The sequence below is a fragment of the Grampus griseus genome (assembly GCF_964374135.1).
Source record: "Grampus griseus genome assembly, chromosome: 19".
Lineage (NCBI taxonomy): Eukaryota > Metazoa > Chordata > Mammalia > Artiodactyla > Delphinidae > Grampus > Grampus griseus.
Window position 1 is genome coordinate 27,965,674 of NC_139013.1, and position 14,200 is coordinate 27,979,873.

Sequence of the window (14,200 nt, forward strand, 5' to 3'; positions counted from 1 at the left end):
GATTTGAGTCTTCTCTCTTTTTTTCTTGATGAGTCTGGCTAATGGTTTATCTATTTAGTTTATCTTCTCAAAGAACCAGCTTTTAATTTTATTGATCTTTGCTATCGTTTCCTTCATTTCTTTTTCATTTATTTCTGATCTGATCTTTATGATTTCTTTCCTTCTGCTGACTTTGGGGGATTTTTGTTCTTCTTTCTCTAATTGCTTTAGGTGCAAGGTTATGTTGTTTATTTGAGATGTTTCTTGTTTCTTAAGGTAGGATTGTATTGCTATAAACTTCCCTCTTAGAACTGCTTTTGCTGCATCCCATAGGTTTTGGGCCGTCGTGTTTTCATTGTCACTTGTTTCTAGGTATTTTTTGATTTCCTCTTTGATTTCTTCAGTGATCTCTTGGATATTAAGTAGTGTATTGTTTAGCCTCCATGTGTTTGTATTTTTTACAGTTTTTTTCCCATAATTGATATCTAGTCTTGTAGCGTTGTGGTCGGAAAAGATACTTGATACGATTTCAGTTTTCTTAAATTTATAGCCTATGTATTCATGCTTAAATTCTTGACGTTAAGCTATATCTTTTTCATATTTGTGTTCAAGAATTTCACTTAAACTTATTTCTCTGAAGATCTGTCTGCTTTGGGGGGAAGAACTGTGATAGGTTCTAGTAACTAAAGGTAAAGAAGGGCAAGAAGGCTGAAGAAGGCTGTTCTGCATCAGGTTGTATTCTGCATCTAAGAATGTTTGTTTTATCCTCCTGTGAAGCAAATTTGATTATTTTTTAATAAATTTATTTTATTTATTTATTTTTGGCTGTGTTGGGTCTTCGTTGCTGCGCATGGGCTTTCTCTAGTTGCGGCGAGCTGGGGCTACCCTTTGTTGCATTGTGTGGGCTTCTCATTGTGGTGGCTTCTCTTGTGGAGCATGGGCTCTAGGCACGTGGGCTTCAGTAGTTGTGGCACATGGGCTCAGTAGTTGTGGCTTACAGGCTCTAGAGCGCAGGCTCAGTAGTTGTGGCGCACGGGCTTAGTTGCTCCACGACATGTGGGATCTTCACGGACCAGGGCTTGAACCCATGTCCCCTGCTTTGGCAGGTGGATTCTTAACCACTGCGCCACCAGGACAGTCCAAATTTGATTATTTAGATGAGCTTTTGTTAAATCATGGATTTCATTTGGGCCAGATTTATTCTCAGCTTTCCTTTGTCAATCTTTGAGTAATTACAAAAATAGCAGTAGATGGGAACGGTGAAATTCTGTTTGTCAGAGATAGCCTTAATATTTTCAGGCTTATGTTTGCCTTCAAACTCAAGTTTTTGTTTTTTTGTGGTACACGGGCCTCTCACTGTTGTGGCCTCTCCCGTTGCAGAGCACAGGCTCCGGACGCGCAGGCTCAGCGGCCATGGCTCATGGGCCCAGCTGCTCCATGGCACGTGGGATCTTCCCGTACGGGGGCACGAACCTGTGTCCCCTGCATCGGCACGCGGACTCTCAACCACTGTGCCACCAGGGAAGCCCCAAGCTTAAGTTTTGAAGGAGGAATAATAGGGAACTATGCCTTATCTTAAACATTTAACCTTTTTTTTTATTTTTACTTTTTTTTTTTGGCTGTGCCACACGGAGTGGTTGGTGGGATCTTAGTTCCCTGACCAGGGATTGAACCTGGGCCCTCAGCAGTGAAAGTGTGGAGTCCTAACCACTGGACTGCCAGGGAATTCCCATAAACATTTAACTTTTAAGAGACAAACTTCTTAGTTGTCTAAAGTGCAGATTGTCCTTTCACACAATTTCACATGGATAGTCGTGGCTCTTGGTGGTGTAACGTTTAAATTCCAAGAATAATGACAGAAATCACTAATATTTATTGATAATATAAAGTTCTGATTAGCTTGAAATTCCCATTCATGAAGTAATTGAAAGTAGTTTAGGTCTTTTTGACCTAAAATAATGTTCTTCTTCCTCCTCTTTAGTCTAAAGCACTTAGGATCTCTACCCCACTTACTGGTGTGAGGTACATTAAGGGTAACAGCCCTTGTGTGACTCCAGTTTCTACAGCTACACATAGCTTGAGTCGTCTCCACACCATGCTCACAGGCCTCAGGAATGCACCAAGTGAGAAACTGGAACAGATTCTAAGGTTAGTTTGAGCCATTCTTGTCTTCTAAGATTTGGTTGTTGACTATTTTCCAATTTTCTATTTTAATTTTTCACCCTTTGTGCCTTAATTCACCCATTGATAATTTTATATCAATTGCATGCTCAGTTCTGTTGTTAGTCCTTAGAGGACATAGCAATATAAAACGTATGAATAGAAAATGACCCTTTTTTTCTCAGTATCTTAGTCTTCTTGGGCTGCTATAACAGAATATGGTAGACTGCTTATAAACAACAGAAATAAATTTCTCACAGTTCTAGAGGCTGGAAGTCCAAGATCAGGGTGCTAACGGATTCAGTGTCTGGTGAGGACTGCTTCCTGGTTCATAGATAGCTGTCTTTTGCTGTGTCCTCATGTAGCAGAAGGAGGCAAAGGAGCTCTTAGGGTCTCCTTTATAAGGGCTCTAATTCCATTCATGAGGACTCCACCCTCATGACCTAATCCCTCCCAAATGCCCCACCTCCATACACCGTCACATTGGGGATTAGATTTCAACATATAAATTTGGGGCAGGGGGTAAGGAGGGGGGCAACACAAACAGTCCAGAGCTCTCGATTATTTTTTAACATAGTTCAGGAGATAGTAACTAATAACACTAGACAGTGTAGAATAAAGCACCAAACTATCTATTACCAGTTGTTCTCTCTTAAGATTTCAGGGAAGCAGGGGATCTGTAAAGATGGGTGTTTGTCAAAGGGCTTCAGGAAGAGGATTGGACCTGAGCAAATTTCTGAAGGGTTGGTCAGATTTGAAAAGATAGCCAGTTAGATTCATAACCAATGTAAAACCACTGTAACTTTCTAAGTTTTATGAAACACCCTTAGCCTGAGAAGGAAGTCAACTACCTTTAGTTCCTTTGAGCTGTCTGATACTAGTAGGAATATCAGGGAGCATTAGTGAAAAACACAATAGACTGAATTTCATTACCTGTGCATAATTTTTGGCAAATTTATTTGACAAAATTACCTCCAAGACTGCTCCTGTTCCTAAAAATTTATGATTTAATGATGTAGACTCTATAGGAGCCAATTTGATTTCTGGTGATGTGGTGTAAGAAAGCTCTGTATAAACATAAAATAATTTCCCACTCATAGCTAGACTCATTAAATACCAAGGCTGACTAATTTTCCTGTACATTTTCATGAAGTCTACTTTATTCATAAACTTGATTGTGATTGACACCCAACAGGGTTTGTCTGTATGGCCTCTTCCTAAGTCATATTTCTCAGATGGACCTTGTTTACCTAGAATTCAGAAGCATTTTATAAATACATTTTAGAAGCCTGTCTTAACTGTTATGTCTTCCAGATCTCTTTACAGTCTCTAACTAGGAGTAGCAGCTTCTTTAATCTTAAATAACCATTAGTGGAGTTAAATATTGCCAGTAGCTACTAGGTAAAACCAAAGGGTCCTGTTTTTGTAACCTCTGTGTATGTTCATAAATAAAATTCTGCTTGCATATGATATTCAGTAGCCATCTCTACCAGGATTATATTTGATTATATTTCCTTTATAATTTTCTAAACTTGCTGCATTTTTATAGAGAATATTTATGTTTATGATCGAGATAAAGACATAGTTGTTACAGAAGCCCACATGGTGATCATCTGTATTATGCTTCTGCATTGAACATATATTGCCTTTCTAGTAAAAAAAAAAAAATCAATGAAATAAACTTCATTTTAGAGGAAAAAATGTAGAATGCCAATAATGATTTATATAAGTTTGTTGTAGTATAGATCATATACCCCTTCATTCTGTTTTTTTCTAGGAGTTCTTAATAAGAGTTGTACTGCCCTCTAGGGAAACAGTTGAGGGCAGTTTTGTTTGTCATCAGTGATTGCAGATGTGTAGGCTAGGTGGGTCATGCACATCAAATAGGCACTGGTCAAAGTTCCTAAACTTAACTGCAGTAAAAGGTACAGCTCCATGAAAGAAATATTTTTTCATTCAAATGGTAATACTAACACCTTTGATAAGGAATTATGGGATCTCCTGGATTAATAGGGAAGTGTATAGTTTCTATCTGAAGTATTTTATATTTACAGGTTAAAATTACTCTGAAATTACAGAGTTGTAAATAGTTTATCACTTTGTGACTTGACAAAACCTTTAACTCAGATAATTTCTTCTTATTTTTTTAGGACATGTTCCAGAGATCCAACCCAGGCTATAGCCAACAGATTGAAAGAAATGTATGAAATATATTCTCAGCATTCCCAGCCAGATGAGGATATCAGTAATTGTGCTAAAGGTAAGGCTTAATATTATCTATATTGCTCTCATCTTTGAACTTTAACTACATGCATTCCTTTCTTGGAAACCGAGTCAGAAATATGAAGAAAAAATTTGACTTTAGACTGAGAGCCAGAATATGGATGTCCAGTTTTTCTGTCAACCAACTGATTTCTGGGCCATTCTCAATAAGAGAGAAATTTTAGACTGATAATCTCTATTATGTTGGACTTCTGGCACTTTAAAAAAATCTTTGGTTTTCATTTGTAGGCTGGATTTTCAGTATAGAACTATAGTGATTCTTCAAAATGATAAGAACAAGGACAGAATATAATAGTTGTTACATGCCCAGACCCATTGGAGTTGTCTGATGTCATGAAGTATGAATACCAAGTAGGAGTGGAATAATAAACCAATTACATATGTCTTAGCATAGAGCTGCTCTATTCAAAATACAAAAAAAAAAAAAAAAGTGTGAATCTTGATGGAATGCTATTGCAGTTTTTATGTGCAAACTTCATTTCACAATTTTAGAAAAATTTCAGTGTTACCATGAAGATGAAATTAAGGAATCTTAGGGATGATTGAAATAGCAACTGTAGGAAGTGCATGTATATGAAGTGTTGGGTTGGTTTTTAAATTTTATTCTGCTGTAGGGAATGGGATGGATCCTCATTTTCCCCAATATTTATGTTCTTTGCATGTGATTTTTGTGTTTTTTATTATTTATGCAGAAATTGCCAGCAAACATTTTCGTTTTGCAGAGATGCTTTACTATAAAGTGTTAGAATCTGTTATTGAGCAGGAACAAAAAAGACTGGGAGACATGGATTTATCTGTGAGTAAATAGCTAATGTACTGAGCACCACAATAAAATGTAGTTTCCTTTCAGCCCCACCCACCAAAAAAAAAGCCATTATTGAAAAAATAATATATGGCTTTGAGGGAATAAGATTGGCATCTAAGAAAACTTGTGTTCTGAGTCCTCTTACCTCCAGTCCCCCACTTAGTGTTTCTCATTGCAGCAGTTTCTGTGGGTAGTAAGACTCTGTAGTCAAGGATTAAAACATTCAGACTTAACCTTAATTGAGGTTTTTAAATAACATAGAGTTTTAATTCAAGCCATGTATAGAATAAATTGAGTATTGACTATATAGGAATTTAACATAAACATTCAACCATTGATCTTTGGCTAAGATAATTTTTCTAGATTGTACAAGTGATATTACTTTTAATGACATCAATAAAAATAATTTTTTTAAAATTAATTTTTAAATAAATTTTAGAGAAAATTGTAAAATTGACAAATAATTGTTCTAACTCCTTGTAACTATTTACACTTCTCTTATTCTATATAAAAATATGGCTGTGTATACAATGGAATGTTACTGAGCCATAAAATAGAGTGAAATTCTGCCATTTGCAGCAACATGGATGGACCTAGAGATTATTATGCTTAGTGAAATAAATCAGACAGAGAAAGAAAAATACAGTATGATATCACTTACATATGGAATCTAAAAACTATGCAAAACAGAAACAGACTCACATATATTGAAAACAAACTTGGGTTATCAAAGGGGAGGGGGAAGGGGCAAATTAGGCGTATGGGATTAACATATACTAACTACTGTGTATAAAAATAGGTAAGCAACAAGGATATATTGTATAACACAGTCAATTATAGCCATTATCTTGTAATAACTTTATTTAGAGTATAATCTGCAGAAATACTGAATCACTAGGCTGTATACCTGAAACTAATATAATATTGTAAATCAACTGTACTTCAATAAAAATATTATATGGCTGTATATGGTTGTAGGAATTTAAAAGGCTGTTTTAGGACAGTTTTTTTTATTTTGAAAACATACAGAAGGGTATATAAAGGTTTCTAAATGTTCAAGCTTTGTTTTTTTTAATAGGGCATTCTGGAACAAGATGCATTCCACAGATCGCTCTTGGCCTGCTGCCTTGAGGTCGTCACTTTTTCTTATAAGCCTCCTGGGAATTTTCCATGTATTACTGAAATATTTGATGTACCACTTTATCATTTTTACAAGGTATTTTTAAAAATCTGAAACTGATGAGGAAATTGTGGATGAGATCTACTTCCTGTGGTTAGCCATCTAATTCATTTTAATATATGAGTACATTTCTTCTATTTTTAATTACATATTTAATAATTTCCACTCTAAATGGGGAGCAGAGAAGAAATAGGAGTCTTAAGAACTATATATATTCTTTCAATGTATTGTATAGACCTATTTTGTGTAAAAGTTTCATATAATTCCTCCTTTTGTCTGATAAAGTCTTTTAGAATACTTTCATTTTATGAGCTAAGAAGGTTTTAGAAAAGTAGCAAACATATCACTAGCTAATCATGATAGCAACCTTCTTTTTTTTAAAAAAATTTTGACTTATTTATTTGGCTGCGTCAGGGCTTAGTTGCGACACACGGGATCTTCGTTGTGGCATGAGAGATCTTTCATTGAGGTGCGCAGGCTCAGTAGTTGTGGTGCACAGGCTTAGTTGCCCTGCGGGCACGTGGGATCTTAGTTCCCCGACCAGGGATCGAACCTGCGTCCCCTGCATTGGAAGGCAGATTCTTAACCACTGGACCACCAGGGAAATCCCCACAACCTTCTTTTTTATTTTATGAAAATTAAATGAAAGTGTCTTTCAAAAAAAAAAAAATTCCTTTTCACATATTATATAGAAGCACAGAGTTATAGCATTGATTTGGTTTCCCTCTTAATATTGATTTAGTGTATGGATTTAATTCTCCTATAGTAGTCAAAACTAATTTTTATAGTGGCATAAACTGAATGTTCAGAGTTTTTAAATGTGAAATTTTGGGACTTCCCTGGTGGTGCAGTGGTTAAGAATCTGCCTGTGAATGCAGGGGACACGGGTTCGAGCCCTGGTCCGGGAAGATCCCACCTGCCACAGAGCAGCTAAGCCGGCAAGCCACAACTACTGAGCCCGTGTGCCACAACTACTGAAGCCCGTGCGCCTAGAGCCCGTGCTCCGCAACAAGAGACGCCACCACGATGAGAAGCCCGTGCGTCACAGTGAAGAGTAACCCCTACTCAGCGCAACTAGAGAAAGCCCATGAGCAGCAACAAAGACCCAATGCAGCCAAAAATAAAATAATAAATAAATAAATATATTAAAAAAAATAAATATGAATTTTGAGTAATGTTTTTTAATCTCAATAGACAAGGCATGTTTTTTAAAGATTTTTGAAATTTTTAATTTAAAGATTTTTTGAAATGTATTACTATACAAAAGATTTTATATAATTCATACATGCAGTTTAAATAATTATTTATAAAGATAGTGAAAGGAAGAACACCTGTTTCAAAATAGTACTATTCTTTAAACTTGTAATTTTTGATAAATTGACTTTTTTGTTTCTATAAATATGTAAAAAAACTTAAATAAGTTTACCAATTTTGCTTTTGCACTTGAACAATTTTTTTTGTTAAAAAATTATTGTTACTAAACAAACCAAGACATTTTTTAAAATTTCAGGTGATAGAAGTATTCATTAGAGCAGAAGATGGCCTTTGTAGAGAGGTGGTAAAACACCTTAATCAGATTGAAGAACAGATCTTGGATCATTTGGCATGGAAACCAGAGTCTCCACTCTGGGACAGAATTAGAGACAATGAAAACAGAGTTCCTACGTGTGAAGAGGTTTGTGAAAAGATGTTAACATCTTTCTATGATAAAAGTATATCAATATATAGTCTATTCATAATTCTCTTTCACCGACCACAGTTAAACTTAGCATCTTCCTCATAAGTATGGGAGGGTAATAGCTGGGTTTAATTTGGTACAATCACCCCTATATCTAAGAGGAACCAAGAGTCAGAAATAACTTGTGACTGCCCCAAGGTTTCAGTGACAGAGTAAGAGTTCAGTGTTCTTTCTTGATTTTCTAATCAAGTTTCAATACCTTAAAATGGTTGTCTAATTCTCTAAATCAGTAATGAAGGTTAATTTATATTTAGTATCCAATTATTAGATTTGAATTTTTTAAGCCTGCCAGAATTTTTTTTAACTTCAGTATGAAAGTGGAAAAGACAGGGGATTTTATTTAGGTGGAATAACTGATGAGCCAAGATAGTTTTCTTTTGCCTTAGATTATTATTATATTTCTAATTAAAATACTCTTTTGAATAATGGCATTCTGTGTAAACATTCCCTAATAGGTCATGCCACCTCAGAACCTGGAAAGAGCGGATGAAATTTGTATTGCTGGCTCCCCTTTGACTCCCAGAAGGGTGAGTGAAGTTCGTGCTGATGCTGGAGGACTTGGAAGAAGTAAGTTTAAAATATTAAGGGAAGTATTTTGGGGCCTAGCATCTGGAGATTTAAATTCCATCTAAAACTACAAGTGAAGTTAGTAGGGTGTATATAGAAGAAAATATTCTGTACATTATAATACCACATGGATCACTTTAACGCTTTTGAAAAATATTAAAGAACACAGGAAAATGCGTGCAAAGTCAAGTGTCTTTTAAAATAGATAGAATGCTGTATAGTAATGTGATTCCTATTTATTAAGTGTATCTTTTTTCTATAAGCATGCAAAAGGGCTGAAATGGAAAAACCAAACTATTAATGATTATTGTTGGGTAATAGAATTCTAGGTGATTTCTGTAAATTTTTTAAGATGAATATGTATTACTTTTAAAATCGGAAGAAACAGAAAAATCTTCTTAAAGGTAGAGTGTAAGATCTAATTAGGTACAGATGAGCCATTGAGTTAAGAGGACTGAATGGCCTGAGCATGTTCAGCTTCTTTTTTTTTTTTTTGGCTGCGCCTTGCAGCTTATGGGATCATAGTTCCCTGACCAGGGATTGAACCCGGGCCGTGGAAGTGAAAGCAAGTCCTAACCAGTGGACTGCCAGGGAATTCCCAAGCATGTTCAGCTTTGACTCTTGTCAGTTGAGCAGTGCTACCCTGGTTAATACAACAGCATTGCTGGCCCTGAGGTACAGAAAAGGGAAATTTTGCTTTTCATCTGGTTACATTTTAGGCAGTTCTTTATAACATCTGCCAGGTGCAACGTTTAAGTTTACATCAGATAAAACTACTTTTTAAAAAAAGCAATTCTGTAAATCCAGAGAGTTCTAAATCCTTGGATTCCATTAGAAGGACATTCTTGTTTCTAGATCAACTTTTTAATGTAATTGATAAGCACTGGCTATAGAAGAAAGATCAATTTTAAAATGAGGAATCACTCTATGTCAGTGCATATTCAATGAATATGGATGATCTATATGAAAACTTACTCATTTTTGAAAGAAGAGGCATAAAGGCTTAATGGTTTATTTTTCTGCTTATTATCCACTCAGACCCATAGATCTGATAGCTGGTCTTCCTCAGTCCTATTTCTGTAGAGTTTTTCCTTCCCTAATCAATGGATTAGGACTTGACTTTAAACTTCATTTTTTTGTACTTATCACTTCTCCATTTTCATGAGGTCTTTTAATATTTTACAAGATAATGATCATAATTTGAAACACTTTTTTTTTTTGGCCATGCCCCACGGTATGTGGGATCCTAGTTCCCCACCCAGGGATCAAACCTGTGTCCCCTGTGTTGGAAGCATGGAGTCTTAACCACTGGACCGCTAGGGAAGTCCTTGAAACACTTTTAAAAAAATTTTATTGAAGTATAGTTGATTTACAATGTTGTGTTAATTTCTGCTATATAGCAAAGTGACTCAGTTATACATATTCTTTTTCATAATGGATTATCAAAGGATATTGAATATAGTTCCCTGTGCTATACAATAGGACCTTGTGTTTTTTCCAGAGATAATGATCATAATTAGTGTATTCTTCCTAACTCTGCAGCTTTGTTCCAAATATAAATCTAGTACATTTATTTGCTTTTGTATCACCAGGAAATTATAATGTTAAGCCGCAGTCTGTCAGAACTGCTCCTGTCAGTCCTCTTATGAACTCTCTACATAGATTTTAATATTTAAAACCCAGTGATGTGCAGTTTTTACAGCTGGACATGGAAGAGGGAAAGGGATGCCTCTCAAAAATTCAGACAGTGGTGTGAATACTTAACTGTAATGGTTAACAGAGTTTCTGTGTGGGATGTTGAAAAAGCTTTGGAAAAGATGGTGTTGGTGTTTGCACAGCACTGTGAATGCAGTGCCGCTGAGCTGTACACTTAACAGCGGGTGAAATGCCAAGTCCTATGCTATACGTATTTTACCACAATTTTAGAAAGCTAGTGATATACCCAGAACCACTGAACTGTACAATTTAAGTGGGTGAAATATGTGTGAATCATATCTCAGTAAAGTTGTTTAAAAAAAAAATAAACTAAGCTTAATTGAATCCAAAACATGTATGTCCATTCTTGCTAAAGAACCGAATTGAATTTTAGTAACTTTCTACATGTAAAAAATGACAAAGATGAAAATGCATAAAACAGGGGGTAAATGCTCCCAGATGATACGTAGTAATATCAAATCCATCAAGTCTTATCAAGTAGTATCTTTACAGTGAAATCACATCTTACATGAGTGTTCTGTAGGAATTGAATATGGTAGAAAAATAGAAAATTATTTAAATTGCCCCTCAGTCCTCAGGACCCTGTGGTAGTGGAGGGCAAAGTCTAGTTTGATTTAGCAAAAGGTGGAGTGAAGAAGGGAACACTGTGAGACACATAGAGAAAAATCCTTCCTTTAAATCTTGCTCTTAATAGTATTCAGTTGAATTTTCATTCATTGAATGTAGCTATGATGTGACTCCTGTAATTTTTGTTTTTTGATTATATAGTATTTCAAACACTAATTGGTTGTGAACATCACTTCTAGGATGGAAGTCAGATCTGTCTCCTTGAGTTAAATGATTTTTTTTTTTTTAACCCTAGGCATAACGTCTCCAACCACATTATATGATAGGTACAGCTCCCCAACAGCCAGCTCTACCAGAAGGCGGCTATTTGTTGAGAATGATAGCCCCACTGATGGAGGGACACCTGGCCGCATCCCCCCACAGCCTCTAGTCAATGCTGTCCCTGTGCAGAATGTATCTGGGGAAGCTGTTTCTGTCACACCAGTTCCTGGACAGACTTTGGTCACCATGGCAACAGCCACTGTCACAGCCAACAATGGACAAACAGTGACTATTCCTGTACAAGGTAAGGAAGGCAGAGTTGAATATTGCGTTCCTTCTCTGTGGCACTTATTAGAAAGTTACTCGAAATTTGGCTGGAATGATGATATGAGAGAAGAGTGGGGGAAAGGGGTTGGGAGGGGAAATAATTGAAAACCTCCGCCTGGAGAATCTTATAGTATCAACATTTTCTTCATGCTTTTTTTCTCTGAAACAAATTTTAGGCATTGCCAATGAAAATGGAGGAATAACATTCTTCCCAGTCCAAGTCAATGTTGGGGGGCAGGCACAGGCTGTGACTGGCTCCATCCAGCCCCTCAGTGCTCAGGCCCTGGCTGGAAGTTTAAGCTCTCAACAGGTGACAGGAACGACCTTGCAAGTCCCTGGTCAGGTGGCCATTCAACAGATTTCCCCAGGTGGACAACAGCAGAAACAAGGCCTACCTTTAACCAGCAGCAATATTAGACCCAGGAAGACCAGCTCTTTATCGCTTTTCTTTAGAAAGGTAATTTTTCTAAAGAAAAATGTACCCTTACCAGTTCTAGAGCTTGGGAAATACAAGGGTTAGATAAACAAAGTTTGAGATATTTTTGTTTATCTACTAGGTTTATCACTTAGCAGGTGTCCGTCTTCGGGACCTTTGTGCTAAATTGGATATTTCAGATGAACTGAGGAAAAAAATCTGGACCTGCTTTGAATTCTCCATAATTCAGTGTCCTGAACTTATGATGGACAGACATCTGGACCAGTTGTTAATGTGTGCCATTTATGTGATGGCAAAGGTGAGTACCATTAGGAATTTAAAGGAAAAAGTAAAGATGCTACTTCCTTACTCTCAGAACACTTTTAACAGCTTTATTGAGATAAAATTCACATACTGTATAATTCACTCATTTAAAACGCACAGCTCAGTGGATTTTAGTACATTCATAGGTATGTGTGACAATCACCACAGTCAATGTTGGAACATGGTATTCCATTGTATGCATATATAATATTTTGTTTACCATTCATCAGTAATGGACATTTAGATTATTTCTACTTTGGGGCTATTATAAATAACGCTGCTATGAACATTTGTATACAAGTTTCTGTGTGGACATCTTTTCATTTTGCTTCTGTATATACCTTAGGGTGGATTGCTGGGTCATAGGGTAAACTCTATGTTTATTTGAGGAACTGCCAGACTGTCTTCCAAAGTCATTGCACCATTTTACATTTCCACTGATAGTATATGAAGGTCCTTATTTCTCCACATTCTCATCAACACTTTTTATTATCTGACTTTGTTTTTTAAAATAATTTATTGAGGCGAAACTCACATAACATTACCCATTTTAAAACAAACGTTTCAAGTTTTAACATTGGTAACTTTTTTCTTCTTTTTCAAGGTTTGTTTGGCTAGTCTAAATCCCTTGAAATTCTTTATGAATTTGTCAGTTCTGACTTCTTGTCACAAAGAAGTCAGGTGGGGTTCAGATAGAGATTATGTTGAGTCTGTAGATCAGTTTGGGGACTATTGCTATCTTAACCATATTTCACTTTCTGATCAATGAACGTTTGGGACCTGTGCTTTTCTTTATGGGTAGTTTATTGATGGATGATTCTTTTTCTTGTTATGAGTCTATTCAGATTGTCTGTTTCTTCTAGAATCAATTTTGGTAGTGTATGTCTTCCTAGGAATTTGTCTGTCTCCTCTGGGCTTTCTAATTTGTTGGCACACAGTTGTTCATAATATTCCTTTTAGTCCTTTTTATTCTTTGTCAGTAGTAATTTAACAATCTCTCTTTTTATCTTAGTGTAGCTGAAGGTTTATCAATTTTGTTGATTTTGTCAAAGAACGAGATTTTGGTTTCATTTATTATTATATGCTCTAATCTTTATTATTCCCTTCTTTTTGCTTGCTTTAGGCTTAGTTTTTTTTTTTTTTTTTCCTGGCTGTGCTGCACGGCTGGTGGGATCTTATTTCCCTGATCAGGGATCGAACCCAGGCCGTCAGCAGTGAAAGCGCCAAGTCCTAACCCCTGGACCGTCAGGGAATTCCCTAGGCTTAGTTTTTGCTCTTCTTTTTTCAGTGTCTTAAGATGAATGGTTAGGTAATTAATCTTTCTTCTTTTTTACTATAGGCATTAAGAGCTATAAATTTCCCTCTAAGCACTACTTTAGCTGCATCTCATAAGTTATGGTATGTTGTGTCTTCATTTTCATTCATCTCAAAGTGTTTTCTGATTTCTCTTTTGATTTGACTTACTGGTTATCTAGGTGTGTTAATTTCAACATATTTGTGAGTTTCCCAAATTTCTGTTAATGATTTCTAGTTTCAATCCATTGTGGTCAAAAAACACACTTTGTATTAATTACTTCAATCCTTTTAAATTTATTGAAGTTTCGTAGCCTAGCATATGGTCTATCCTGGAGAATGTTCAATATGCACTTGAGAAGAATGTGTATTTTATTGTTGGGTGGAGTGTTCTATAGATGTCTGTAAGGTTTTTTAGTGTTTTTTATAGTGTTAAAGTCTTCTGTTTCTTTGTTGATCTTCTATCTAGTACCCATCCATTATTGAAAGTGGGGTATTGAGCTCTCTAAATATTATTATTGAATTGCCTATTTCTCCCTTCATTTCTGTCAGTTTTTACTTCATATATTTTGGTACTCTGTTATT

General features: G+C 36.0%; 1 protein-coding gene across 1 annotated transcript in view; it reads left to right on the top strand.

Moving 5' to 3' along the window:
• RBL2 (RB transcriptional corepressor like 2) overlaps positions 1–14,200 on the top strand; it is a 45,087-nt gene that overhangs the window by 21,464 nt on the left and 9,423 nt on the right. The window contains exons 9-17 of the mRNA XM_082676521.1: positions 1,961–2,127; positions 4,290–4,399; positions 5,115–5,218; positions 6,306–6,443; positions 7,918–8,082; positions 8,601–8,712; positions 11,291–11,560; positions 11,760–12,040; positions 12,141–12,317. Coding sequence (XP_082532647.1) covers positions 1,961–2,127; positions 4,290–4,399; positions 5,115–5,218; positions 6,306–6,443; positions 7,918–8,082; positions 8,601–8,712; positions 11,291–11,560; positions 11,760–12,040; positions 12,141–12,317 — 1,524 coding nt within the window. The remainder of the gene's footprint in view (positions 1–1,960; positions 2,128–4,289; positions 4,400–5,114; positions 5,219–6,305; positions 6,444–7,917; positions 8,083–8,600; positions 8,713–11,290; positions 11,561–11,759; positions 12,041–12,140; positions 12,318–14,200) is intronic.